General features: G+C 39.6%; 1 protein-coding gene across 1 annotated transcript in view; it reads right to left on the bottom strand.

Annotated features, from left to right (window-relative positions):
- LOC109992267 (melanoma receptor tyrosine-protein kinase) overlaps positions 1–14,881 on the bottom strand; it is a 37,380-nt gene extending 22,499 nt beyond the window's left edge. Inside the window, exon 1 of the mRNA XM_020644807.3 lies at positions 14,631–14,881. Coding sequence (XP_020500463.2) covers positions 14,631–14,709 — 79 coding nt within the window. The 5' untranslated portion in view covers positions 14,710–14,881. The remainder of the gene's footprint in view (positions 1–14,630) is intronic.
- Positions 14,882–15,120: the final 239 nt, after the last annotated feature.

The raw sequence follows: 15,120 nt of genomic DNA, 5'->3' as shown, positions 1-15,120 counted from the left end.
CTGTTTCTGTCTGGGTTTTTCTTTTTTTCTTTAAGAGGTGGTTTACTGGCTTTTATGTTTGTTTTTTTTTTTAATGTTTTTTGTTGCTTTTTTTGTCTGTTTGTTTCTTTTGTTTTATTTGCTTCTTTTACACGTTTGTTGCTTTTTTCTCAGTTTTATTTTTGTTGTATTTTTGATTCTTGCACCTTTGTTCATTTTTACATGTTAATTTTGCTTTGTTAAAGGGGTCATATTATGCTTTTTCTGGTTTTATATGCCCTTTAGGGTGTTTTCCAAGTGTCCTGTGCATGTTTAGGCACATCTATGTGCAAAAATTCAAAGTCCGCGGAAACTTGGCTTCTCCTACCTCCTCCTGTTAGCTGTAGCATTAGCTGCATGTAACGCTCGGTTCTAGCCCCCTTCGATAAAAAACTGTCAGTGTGACGTCTTGTCAGTGAGACTTGGCACACGCGGGGACTCTGAACGTGAGCACTTCAGAGCCTTAGAGAGAGTCAGAAGCGAGCCGGTGCATGGAGCGGCAGTTCATGAAAACAGACACTTTTTTAGAACTTTAGCTATTGTGAACATACTTTAGTAGGTACATAGATTAAATATATGAACCCCAAAAATGATTATTTTGTTTCCTGTTGCTTTGTTGTTTTTTACCCGTTTGTTGTTTTTGCACATTTGTTGCTTTTTTTTTTTTTTTTTTTATTAGGTGATGCAGAACAATACAAGACAAGTGAGGGACATGACAAGAGCAAAAGTATGTAGGAGACAGGGGAGGCACGACGATACAATGCACAGCATAGACAAAGACAAAACAGGCAAGGAGGAAGTAATAATAATGTTTTGCAATTTTGTATGTTGAGGGTGTTGAAGGGCCCTGCTTGTGTATGTGTGTATGTGTGTGTGTGTGTGTGTGTGTGTGTGTGTGTGTGTGTGTGTGTGTGTGTGTGTGTGTGTGTGTGTGTGTGTGTGTATAATTCGAGTGTATGCTTGTATTTATTTATTTATTTTATTTCCTTTCCTTTTTCCCTTCCTCTATACCCCTATTCCTATTTTTGTCCTTCTTCTTTCCTTCATTCCATTTTTCTTCTCTTTTCTTTTCTTTATTTTTTGTTTTTTAAAAAGTAGCATGTTTTTTGTTTTTGCACATTTGTTGCTTTAGCACGTTTGTTGTTGTTAGCACGTTTGTTGTTTTTGTGCGTTTGTTGTTTTAGCACGCTTGTTGTTTTTGCACATTTGTTGCTTTAGCATGTTTGTTGTTGTTAGCATGTTTGTTGTTTTTGTGCATTTGTGACTTTAGCATGTTGGTTGTTGTTAGCATTTTTGTTTCTTTTTAATTTTTGTCCTTTATTTCCTGTTTTTGAGCATGTTTTGTTACCTTCTGCTTTGTTAACTGTTTGTGTTTCTTGTTTTTTGAATTGTTATTACTTTTAAACGTTTTAAAAGCGGTGATTGGTTATGTTGGGTGACGTGGAGTTATTGTGTGTTTTCCCGGAATCAGTGAGCTCAGATAGCAGCAATGAGATCATGTAAGAGCCACGGATTAAATCGTCCCGCTGTCAAATAACGATTTCAAAACGTGATAAACTGTCAAATTCTGATCGAGTTAAACAAAGAGGAACAAATCCTATTCTGTCGCTGGAGAAAGAAAAAAAATCACTCTTTTGAAGGTTTTATTTTTCTGCTATGGGTTCTTTAATGATGATCGATGTTTATTTAACTCCTGTGGAAGTTCTCCTGATCATAATCGCAGCAGCAGCCAATCAGAGCTCAGAGAGGAGAAAAGAATGTGTCTGTTTCACAACCTGCAAGAGATGGAGGGTGAGATAAAACACTGAGGCGTGTACCTGCACACTCACACAGTCTCAGTGTGTCTGTGCGTTTGTGTGTGTGTGTGTGTGTGTGAGTGTGTGTGTGTGTCGGTTAGAGGAATGTGCTGCTCACTGAGGCACTCTTCACTGTCTCTGATTGAATTATGGGTAATAATGGAGGAGCTGCTCTCTGACACCACAGTCACTGTTCTCCGTTATAACTGTCAACATGTTGTCTTCTAGCACCGGCAGCGTTCGTCTACTTGCTGACAGTCTGAGTCGACCAATCAGCCGCCTGCTGGACCCTGCAGCAGCTACAACCTGAAGACCTCAATCTGAACCCAAACTAACCTGAAGACAACCTCTACAAACTTGATGTGATGTTTTCCCCTTGAGAGAACAGCTTCAGAATAAAAGTACACTGACTTTTAATAATGAGAATAAGGTTGTCAAAAAGTAAAAAAAAAAACATTCTGTTCAAGTAGAAGAAAACTCTTGCGCTTCAGCGACTCCACAAATGGAGGTCAGTGCTCTTAGAGGAGGACCTTAGACGTTCAAAAAATATAATTCAGTGGAATCCTTCTCTCAGACAGGATCCATAGAAAGTACTGGAGCACATAAATCACTTAAGGCAAATTTATTCAGGTGCAAAGGACTAACATTTGAGGCACTGCATCTTCCTTGGAGTAAAACAGTACAGGTACAGATTTGAAAAAGCTGAGTACACTCCTACTCACAGCGAGTCATCATTCATTTGTTAATGAAAGTGGGAGGAAAGCAGGGAGTATACCGGAACTGTGACAACACTCATGTGTAGCCCACTCACATCCCAAATGAGATCATACTTACAATATACTTATACTATTTATAAGACAACAACTAAAAGCCTAAGACAAATCAAACAACAGATTGAGAGGCTAAACTCTAAGGTTCCAATTTTTAGAGTATATAAATCCAAAAGGCCTCTTTTCAGCAGTTTGTTAACAATGTCTCCCCCTCTCTGTGTGGGAGAGACATATAAAATATATACACATGTTTCATCACAGAATGTGTAGGAGAGAAATGAAGCAATCAAAAGTGATTAGAAAGCTCCTGCACTTAGTCCAAGTTGTACAAAACCATTGGGCAACTTTTTTTTCAAAGTGAAGTGAAATGTCGGGGAGGTTTAATTTTGTGTTGACAGAGTGTCTGATGATGCTAAAAGAGTCGAGGTCTAAATGATTCCATCAGCTCATAATCTCAACAGAGATTCCTCTTCTCTGTCACTTTGATTGACATGACCCGCAGTGAAGAGGCTGATACCTCTGAGAGCAGAGAGAAGGCATTAAAGGAAAGCACAGCCACACGCAGAGGAAAGTCAACGTGTGGCGGCCGCTTGTTCGCAGGCCGGCGGATCGAAATCAGTCATCATAAAAGATCAGAGAGGAGAGAAGAAGAAAACAGCGAAGACGGAGATGGAGAGTGTTCCTGCCTGCGACCTTCAAACACATTTAAGAAAGATAAAAACACAGAGCTTTAAAGGCATGATGTCAACTCTCATAAATGTGTTTGTCTCCTAGGATTTTCAGGTCTGAGATCTTTATTTATTTTTAATGATTTAAAAGCAGAAAACGTTTAGAATGTCTCCAGTAGATGAGCTGATCCTGCAGCACTGAAACACACCGTCATTTCTGCAACATAATCCTTAATGGATCAAAGCGTGTCCACTAAAAGTTGTTGTTTTTGTCCCTGAGAGGCTCAGATTGTTATTCAAAGTGTCTGACAAAATTACAGAAATGACCAGAGAGAGACCTTTTTGTTCCAGAGGAAGGTTTGTTTTTTAACCACAAACAGCTGTGACATCACACTCTACAAACACAGCAATGGACTACATTGATAAAAACATGAACTTTACCTCACAGGACACAGGAGCTGCTGGTCACCTGGATTAGTAGTTTTGTTTAGACCCTTTCACATAGTCATGTCAGTGCAGGACTTTTACACCTTGCTGATGATGTAAATATGAAGGAGGCGTAAAGGAGTAATACTGTGAGACAATTAAGCCTTAATTTATACTTCTACTTCCAATCTACGGCGTAGGTTCTGGTAGCCCTGTACTATACGTAGAAGCCATATGTAGTATGATGTGCACTTCCTCAAAAACTATGCGTTGAAACGACACAGACAACAAGCCTGTGATTGGTCTACTTTTTCCTCTCCTGGCTTACACCACATGTAAAATATCAGGATACCGAGTCTATTGACAAGAAGTTATCATAATTAATAATCAGCTCGGATAAAAAAAAAAATAAAAAAAACTCTATTAAAGCTATTTATACTTTCACTGAATGGTCTGTGATCTTTCTCCACCTTTCCTGATCCTTTCAAATTGTCACCGAGTGACGCTTCTGACTTCCATAAACAATCTTTGTCTGCGATCAGAAACCTGCCTGCAGGGAGAACATTTACAAGAAACCGGGTGAGTTAGTTTCATTATTCACAGTAATTATCCTCCCAGTGTTTGAATCCTTCACGTGTTTTCAAAGAAGACGGATGAAAGATTCAGTGTGTGTGATTTATTCAACTTGGAGATTAAACAGTGGAGGGAACGTGTGCCAACCCTTCATGAACGTTTATTTCTGAGGGATACATTGATTCTGAGATGATCTGATTGAACCGGTTGTTTCATTCTTCTTTCGTCTGTTTTCGTAATTGTTTAAAAAAGTTTTTTTCCTTCATTTGCACCAAAGTGGCTCCAAAATAACAGCTGTTCACTCTGATTCTGACTGAAGCTGAAACGGAACACAATAAACACAGCACACCATAAAGATATGAATCCATAAAAGCTCGTGTTTAGAGATCGATACGCAGAGTGTTTGACCTGCAGTCACCTTGCCTGCAGCTCGCCGTCCTCCTGGAACTCCTCTTCCCATAAATCAATGACGGCCTTTGATCGTTCTGCTCGATCAAACAGCAGATTTTAAACTGTGCTAAAGCGTTTTTATTGACATTTGAATTGATTTGGAGAGAAACAGATGACTGAACTGTGTTTTAAACTGTTTCAGGTCATAACGTCTGGTTGACGGTCTGAAGCAGGACGTGTTTTAAACATGTTCTCTCTGAAAAAGACAGAATAGATCCATTATGATCCGCACCTGTTCCTCCTCTGCTCTCTACGGTGCACAGAGCAACGCAGGAGCCTCATTTGTCAGCAGAGCTGTCAATCATCTATACCCCTTTATATGTCATCAAATAACTAATTAAAACTAAATCATCATAGTAAGAACTCACTATGATGACATGTTCTTTGACATGTCTGTAATATGTCTGCTTTATTTTTTGAAACGCCTTCATCATATTAAAGATAAAACAGCCCACACATTCATACATGATAAAAAATAGTTTTCTTTCTTTCTTTTAAACATCAAATGTCAATGTGAGCCCGATCACAACCTACAACACCAGGAGAACCGCCATCAGGCACAGGGGGGGAAAAATCGATGTGACATTTAAGTCCCAGCTGCCATCTTTCTGTTAATTACCGTCATAATCAGAGTTAATGAAATATTTACCTTAAAAGTGCATCCTATATTCATGTGTGGTCAGTATGAAATATTATAAAATGCTGTTTTTTTTTTTTTTTTTTGGGGTTTCTTATTTTACATTTGATTGTTTTTCTCACATGGCAGGAACTCGTTAGTCCTCCATATTTGTTTTGCTTCTGAAGTCACGTTTGATCACGCGAGTTTCCGTGAGATCTCGTGTCTGTGCGATCTTCCTACAAACAGCAGGTCTGACGGTCTGACAGTCTGACCGCGTCGTCTAGTGTGTGCGTGCATGACTACAATGTTAAAAAAAACTTTTGAAGGCAACCAGAAGCTCAACTTCAGTATTGTCAAAATTCATCAACATAACTAAGACATATTCATATCTCATCAGACAGCTATATTAGTCCACTCTATCGACTACACTCCGTTTTTCTTCCACCAACTAAAAATGATTCCTCCATACAATCATTATGCTCTTCTTGATGAAGTTTCAGAATCAAATCCACAAAACATGAAGTACAGAAAAGAAAATCTCCTTAATGAAGGGCTGATTCAGTGTGATTTATTTCATATGTTGAGTGCTTGTCTAACTTTCTCCATATGTCTTTTAAATGAGTTATCTTTGTCCTTTCCGTAGCTGTTGTCTTTTCCACTTTCAGCTAATAAAACAGATCATTTTACAAGTGTTTCAGTGAGGGAGGAGATGTAGAAAAAAAGAATACGCCAGCTTTGTGGATACTGCAACAGTGATTTGAAATATCTTAAAAAATGTTAATTGATAGACTGAAATTCATTTTCATTCTCAAAGCGTCTAATAACCAGAGCTCTATTTCAAACCAGACGTATGGCTCAAGCATCGATCTAAAATCCTCGCCATGGACATGCAGCATCATGAACGCAAGTGCAGCCGTCACCATCACCCTACTGTGCACTCCACCTGTTCAGAAATTATGCACTATTCATCGTGTATTGCTAGCAGCTAGGTTGTCTATCATGAGTTCATAATGGTGCATTTAAAGCAAACAGTGGTTCAGTAAATAAAGCTTGTAGAGCGCTGGTTTGATTGAAAAGACTCCTCAGTTAAAGACAACAAGTGACCAGAGGAGACACTCGCAGACTGTGGGTCTGTACTTCACAACTATCAATGTCACCGTATAGGCAGAGAGCTCATCTAGCGTACAGCAGCTACCTATAGCAGGATCAAAACTCCACATGGTGAAAACAGATGGTTCTAAAAGAGCTACATGGCTGCACACAAAGTGAGTGTTGTGGACTTTGATAAACACATAGGAAATAATCACACAGAAAGACATTTGAAACCTTTTTCACACTGAGAGACCCCCCCCCCAAAAAAAAAACAGACATAGGTGATACTTATATTCCAGGTTTTATGGTAAATACGCACAGGACGTGAACACAGGTCTGCTCTGACAGTCTGATGATTTTCTGACACTTCTATCCTCGCAGACCTTCTTATCACGCGTAACGTTACATCATCTGACTTCTGCCTTGCTTCCATCATATTTACTACAATTCATACAGGACAGAACACATTGCTTGAACACGTACCACTCACATGCACATATTTTTGGAGCACAGTTTGTTTTTGCTCTGGGACTTTTGGGGGAAAAATAGGCCTCAGATGGGGAGACAGACATAATGTTGTCCTGCAGAATGCCATAACAGGAACACAGCGACCTTGTCTGTGTCACACACACACACACACCCACACAACAAACAAACACACACACACACACACACACACACACACACACACTCTCTCTCTCTCTTCAGGAATGTCTCAACCAGCTGAGAGACTAGTCCTGTTGAACACACACTCAGCAGGTTTGAGAAAATCACATTTCAGTTTCACTTAAAAAAAAAAAAAATCAGATTCAGTGTTTGCTGGCTTCTGTGCTTCATAAGCGCCTCAGACATTTGTTCTCACACACACCTGGAAGCTTGACAACATTTTGTGAGTTAAAAAAGAGGATAGTTAATGATCAGCATCATCTAAAGTGTGAAAAATCTGAGTGAGAATTAAGGATTGATTCATCATTACACAGGAGATGTCAGTCTGCATCAATCGGAAAAAGGTTCTACAGATCATAATGATGATTTATGAAAATAATGAAAACCCGTCCAGCTGCTTCTGTCAGCTTTGTTCTGCTCTGTACCAATGAAAAAAACGTCTAACCTTTGCCGGAGTGCAAACACGATTTTTTTTTTTGTCTCTCAGCTGCGAACAGAAACATGATCCTGTAAGAGCGGAAAGAAAAACTGAATGAAAACTCCCGAACAAACGAGCTCCCGATCAAAAACAAATCATAAAATCTGCACCGTGCATGTGTGAGTGTTTGCCGCACATGTCAGGTCATGGACTAGTGTGTGTGTGTGTGTGTGTGTTTGTGTGTGTGTGTGTGTGCGCGTCCTGCCTGCAGCAGTGTGTGCAGGTCAGAGCGAGACTCTGCTTGTCTGTCAGGCTGAAGCTGCTGCTTCTCTCTCACTTTGCTGCCGTTCAAGGAAAATTCCAACGACCGAGCAGCTCCTGTTTGCTTTTTCTTTTTTTTTTAACCTGCTTACAGTTATAATCTGCTCTGGTGACAGACAGAGGACACGTCCCCTCACATCCATCCCAGGTAGAGGTCATACAGATATTCAAATGTGATAAAAATGTGGATGCACAACTCAAATTCTCACTGTCACTACAAGAAACCGAGATGGAGGATTTTTTTTTTATACGTCCTAAGTCAGGGAGTGTTTGCAAATGTTCACCTTAAAAGTGCCTGGAGCTTTAATATTAATGCTGTAACTTAAACCTGAGAAATGTGATTTGTGAGAGCGGTTGGAGGTGTATGTTGAACAACCTGCAGACACTTCTCAGGGCACATATAGTTCACTTTAGGATGCTGTGAAAAGATAATGAGGAATATCTTTAAAAGCATGCTTCATAGTCAAAGGCTTGTTAAAGACTCTAAAGTTCTACCAGCATCTCCCGATTTTGTGTCAGTGAGTGCGTCTACATGGCCGTGCGTATCCTGGTGGTTTTAAACAGGTTTTTGTGTTTGTGCATGTTAACATCATATCCCTATATAAACATCACAGGCGCCTGCACAAATAAGAAGCAGTGACCAGAAACGAGGATACTAATGTATACAGGGATGTGAATAATCACTTCTCTCTGCGTGCATGTAAACGCCATATCCTGATTATGTTTAGTATAAGGCTAATAACTGGGGTACTCTAAGTCCATTTAAACTCACTCGCTGTCTGCAAGCTGGAAAAATCAGAACCACGATCAGAGGTTTTGTGGACGAGCTTATGCATGAGCTAAACTAACAGGACTGAAGCAAGTCCGCCAATAACTAACAAAACTGACAAAACTTTTGCTCTTGTGACCAGATCTAGTTTTTGTGCTTTCCAAAGGTTTATTTTTATGTCTTTATTTTAGAGATAGGACAGTGGATAGAGTCAGACATCAGGTAGCGAGAGTGTGGAATGACATGAGGGCAATGAGCCGCAGGTTGGATTCAAACCTGGGCCGTTTCCCTGGAGGACCTTGGCCTCTGCACATGGGCGCACGCACTTATCACCGGACTACCAGCGCCCCTTCTGTTGCTACTCCAAGAAAGAGCGAGTGAGCGTGCGGCCGAAATTCACCGAAATGAAAGAAATACTGATCCAACACCTTCTAAAGCCCAAAATAGACATCAATCAACTAGAAATATTAAAAACAGCAGGTATAGAAGGACTGTTTGCAGCAGGTACTGTAACGTGTGACTACAGCAGACAGGTGGAGCTCTGTGTGATCAGGGTCAACAGTATTTTAATGAAAGAGTCAACCCCAGGTTAGAGTTGTTTTCTTCTCTTGTTTCCGCGTTTATATGTTACAGTAAAAGAGCGCGAGCAGCCTGTATAATCCTGCAGTTTTTAAGCTCCATTATTGACATTCTTCACATTCCAGCTCTGAAATCCCCCAGGCTGCACTGGTGCTGCGACTCCAGGTCCCGCCAAGAAAAGTCGAGTTAATTTATTTTGTACAGCATAATGTCATGAATTTATAAAATTGCCTCGAGGGATGAACCACGCCCTCCATCCTCGAACCCTCAGCGCACACCTCCAGCGCTGAAGATCCGACACTCCGTTTCTGTCACTGCTGAGAAACTTCACTCTGTTATTTCAAGTCATGCCTCGACCTCATTAAAAGGACTAAATGTGACCACAGGTTGACTGATGACTCGGTAAAACTCAGACAGACAGGCTCAACTAGTCAGAGAACACATGCTGCACGGCCTCGTCTCCACCTGCTCGGATTTTTTTTTATCAGTATACAATGTTGATGTAATGTCGTCAAAGAATAGACAACCTACACATAGCAAACAAATGATTATATCTGATAAATCACACCTTCAGAGGTGGCTTTACGATTAGGTTGTTCCCACAATACGTGTAATTGCATTGTTACCGCCGACAAATTGAGATCAGAATCCAAAAAAAAAACAATTGTAAGTTTTAAAAAAGCAAGAGAACGTGTTATTTTCCAAAAAGGGACGCTACATTCAGTTGTTCATTTAAGAAATCAGCCTTATTTATCACTTTCGTCTTAATTTAAGTAAAAGTGATTTGATTTAAAAAAACAGCTGAGCATGCAATAACTGTTATCCAATTAATCAATTAATTACCAGATTAATCGATAGAATTACAATGAGGTGATGACAAAACTCATTAAAAAGGATCAAATCTACCCTTTAGTGATGTAAAGCGACCGTTAAACCATTATGAGGTGAAACACCATCACAGAGAAACGCAATATGATCACAAAGAGAAATTAAAACGTCATTATAGTGACGCAAAACAATCCCAAAGAAACGCAAAACTTCCATAAAGAGATGTAGAACTACAATTAAGAGAAGTTAAGCTATTGAGAAATAAAAATGAACCCTATGGACAAAAAAGTGTAAGAAAGCCAAAATGACCACGAAAAACATGCAAATCAGTTTGCAGCCGTGCAGGGGGTCTTTCAGGGTTTTTGTTTTTGTTTTTTTAGGAGGGGGGGGGGGGGGGTTGTCTGATAATCCGTCCACACAGCCTGCTGAGCACAGTGTGTCCTCTGGCTGAATGTTTTCATAGTTTATTCAGTCAATACAACTGGGTATGCTAATAGTGTTACCATGGATACCACGGGGCTGCCTCCTAAGCAACACACCGACATGCACAAACACACTGCCAAGGTCTTTCCCAAAAGTCAAACTCAATGGGAGTAAGGCTGACACACACACACACACACACACACACACACACACACACACACACACACACACACACACACACACACACACACACACACACACACACACACACACACACACACACACACACACACACACACACACACACACACACGGTCAAACTCCGTGCAGACAAAACAGTACGTGTTTCATGTTTAACATTAAATGAATCTCCGGGATAAACGCAACTTTACCATAAAAACAAACAGAAAATCAGACACACTCTGATCTGAACACTCAGTAAACACACACTCTGGTCTGAACACTCAGTGAACACACACTCCGCCTTAATGATTGCATCACTGAGGAGTCTGTTCAAACAGAGAAACAAGTCAAACACAAGAATGCTGATTGTGCAGATTATAATCACTGACATCTCTCCACCAATCAGAAAAAGTCAGTGTTATGTAAAGACAAAACATTTTAAATTATCAGGTTGTAGATAAAAAGAAAGCGAAGGCACATGGACCAGATACAAGCACAGGGTTTGGACACAGTGCATCATGGGTAAAAAAAAGCTGTATTTTTTCCACTTTGTTAATGTTAAATGACTTCATAGTTCAGGTCAAAAGTTGAACCTCTGATCTCAGCCAGAGCTCAATGAATGAATGATATTAACGATGTCACCAGCATAGTGTGCTGTATGGATTACAACAAGCATCATCCCTCTCCAGAGTGTAAAGCGGTGATGCACGTACATCATGCACAGTTATTACAGTTACTTCAGAGTTCAGTGGCCAGCTTGTCTTCATTATGTATCTTTCCCACAAGTGTTTAATTACTGCATTTGAGGGATCAACTCAATCAATGTGTTTACCTAAATCTATCTATCTCTACAGATTGAAGATAAATCTATGAAAGATATCGGCCGATCTGATTTCTCTTTACCCAATATCGGTATCGGCCCTAGAAATCCCATATCGGTCGGGCCCTAATCATGACGTATCATATATCGTATCGTGTAGTATCATCTTAGATTCCTTCTCTATGATTGGCTGTCTTAATTGGGGAATTTGAACCCTTATCTCTGACGTGGGCCTCAGTCTGATGCTTCTGTCCGTCGTTGTCCGCAGAGCGTCTGACAATACGACGACAACAGTCTATTGAAAACAAGGAAAACACACAAACACTGCCATTAAAAGTCCTCAACATTATCCAATTGTTGTGAAGACAAAGAGACAGAGCCATCAGCTGTTTTCAGTTATTACTGAGACACACACACACACACACACACACACACACACACACACACACACACACACACACACACACACACACACACACACACACACACACACACACACACACACACACACACACACACACACACACACACACACACACACACACACACAGAAGTTTCTGTTGCAGACTGAAGGTCAAACTCTTATTTCAGCCCAACAACTTCATTGGTCAGAGATATTTCCAAACCTCATCATTGTCTCATCACTCACAACTCCCACAATGCTCGGTGAGCCTGTTCTTTCTCTTCTTCTTCTTCTTCTCCTTCATCTGATTATCCAGTCCGAAAGTGTTTCGGAGAGAACACAATAGGTTCCGTCAGATTTCCATCTTTCAGAAACACGTTCAACACAAACCATAGTCAGAAAATCTCTCAGGATCGGCAGTTTGCTTCCGGTCCTTTGATTGGTTTTCCTTCATATCTGAGATTGAATCTTTGTGTTTGTGAAATGACTGCACACCCTGTACAGTTGATGCAAACTGATAATGAGAATAATCAGAAGGTGCAGCCCTGATATACAAGTAAGCTGTTCAAATTTCAGACAGGTTGCACCGGAAATCTTCCTGAGTTGCTTTTTCCGCACATTCCTCGAAGTCTGAAACTCTGTGACGACAATTCTTGCCTTTTTATCAATGCTAGCTGTAATTAGATGTAAACAAAGTAGACCTAAGGAGTGGTTAAGACTGGTGAGCAGAAACATTTATGAAGCAATTGTCATAACATGCACAAAGATTACACTGAATGCAGGATCTAGAAGTCATCAACCGCCTCCTCATTCGTGGGAAACTTTCTTGAATATCTCCTTTGTTCACACATCGACTCTCTCTCTCCAGGTTTCACAGAGAAATTTTGCCAGGGCGATAGGTAGGAAAAGAACCAGGTAAAGTCGGGGTAAAAAAAAAAAAAAGTATTCATTTGCGTTCACACATGCAGCTCACACTGAAAATGTCAGGATATTTTCAGGAGTTTTGTTCGTAAATGAGAAAAGCAATAGTATAAACTTGAACCAATCAGTACGATTTTTCACTGATTCTTCTATTATCTGCCTTCTTTTTATCTCTCTCTCTCTCTATATATATCTATATATATATATATATATATATATATATATATATATATATATGAAATATTGGATGTGTCCAGCTCTCCAAAAAGTGCTGATTTGATGCCTATAAAAAAAGAAGCAGATTACTATAGGGGGTTTGGTTGACTAAAACAGCCTTTGAATCCTTGTACCAGGTACTTTTCACTGTTTTCTGTTATTTCACAAACAAAATAATGATTTGCTAGATACATAAATAATCAGAGTATTCATATTTTCCTTCCATGTTTAGAGGATGCAGGTTTTCAGCCCACAGCGGGGACAGACGAGCCGCAGAATTTGGCTCCAATGCAAAGAAAACAGGAGGAAATGAACGTTTAATTTGTGATAATTCAGTCTGAGTGAGTTTAAATAAAACGGAGCTCATGTAAAGTTTCTGTGACGTTCTGAAAGGAGACAAACTGGGTTGAAATATTTAAAGAAACTCCCAATTTCAGATCATGTTTTGTCTGTCAATCGTCACATTCATCCGGAGTCCAGACATTTTTTTCAGCAGGTAGAGGGTTGTGAAACAGTAACAAAAGCAACCTTGTGTTGGTTTTAGTGTATTTGTTGTTGATTTCTATGCTTTTAAAGACCACTGCAGGGTCGCTCGCTGCAGGGTCGCTCTTTAAGATGAATATATGGATTTATCTGAATGCAACTATTACACATTTTGACAGATCAACGAAATTACAGAGGCATATAAAAGTGACATCTTGTGGATTCAAATGATTTTCCCTTCACGGATTTTGTTTGCTTATTTTTCTTTTAATAGACAGGCATGAATTGATTCTTCACTTTCTGAGCTTGTTGTTTTTATATGCTGAATGTTTTCCTCTGAAGCTCTTTGTGAGTTTGTTAAGAAATGTGCTATATAAATACAACTGTTTTTCATAGCAATGTATCATTTTGCTGATAAAGAACACTTTAATGAAATCTGTTATTACATACTGAGATGTGTTTTATCCATGTACACACAAACATGGGTAAATAATGTTGTTATGATGCCATCATTTTAAACTTTGATATGATTCGAGTACAAATTAAATGATATTAGTACATGTTTGACACCACAGCAACAAAAATAGAAATCCTATATATTGGTTAATTTCTTGTTTTCAAATGTATACAATTGTAAGAAAGGTCCTGAACACTGAATTGCACAAAAACATTGACAACTTTGCAACAGAAACGTTGCCAATTTTTTTCTGAACTTCAGACAGAGTTCAGGGGTTTTTTTGTGCAATTTTTTGATGGATTCATTCCTCTCCTGCAAACATATCTGATGAAAAAGAATTTTAGCTTTTGCTTTTGGATAATATGGATAATACACGTGGTATCGAAAGGTATGAGGAACATTTTTGACAACCTTACTGGCTATGAAGGCAACGTGAGTAATGGTGTAGCCTACATTATACTTTCTGAACGTTTTCATTCTGTTTATTCCTCTAATATTGATCAAATAAAAAACATTTCAGTTTTTTTTATCATGTTGGAAACTGGACTTAATCTAAAGAATCGTTATTTTTGCAGCAATCGTTTAATGTTATTTCTCCTACATCACGTCCTTGTAAATTGTTTGCACACAACATTATCATATATGAATAAAAGTATATAAACTGACCAGTTCAGAGGGCAGGAGGAGCCCCCTCCTCCAGACTCCCTCTCCCTCCCCGGGCTCTCTCTTACCTATCCTGCCGGGGTCGGTGCAGCAGCAGCGGCCGAGGAGCAGCAGCAGCAGCGCCGCTCCTCCTCCGGAAAACTTCATGTCCGAGGCTCCTTCTTCGAAATTAAACTCCCAAAAGTTTCTCCTCCGATGGAGTCTGAGCGCTTAGAGCGCAACGTATTTCCATGAGAAGCAGAAGGAGATACACTGACTGTCTGTGTGTGTACGTGCGTGTTTGAGTGTACGTGAGGCTGAATGACGGATCCTGTTTGACTCTACGAGCCTCTGCAGAAAAGTCCACACCTCCTCCAAACACCTCCTCCGTGTCCACACCTCCTCGGTCTCGTTCTGTTTGAATGATCTTCATTGACTGGAAGATATTTCACTGATTTGGTTTTAAACAAAAAGACTTTACTGCTTCCAATATCAAATAGAAGTATTTTTTATTACAGCCCTTTAAAGTTAAAAAAAATGTTTTAATGGCAATGCAAAAGCAGCACAAAAAATATGAAT

This window comes from Labrus bergylta, chromosome 20 (assembly GCF_963930695.1).
Source record: "Labrus bergylta chromosome 20, fLabBer1.1, whole genome shotgun sequence".
NCBI lineage: Eukaryota > Metazoa > Chordata > Actinopteri > Labriformes > Labridae > Labrus > Labrus bergylta.
This window is presented reverse-complemented; position numbering and strand designations above follow the sequence as displayed.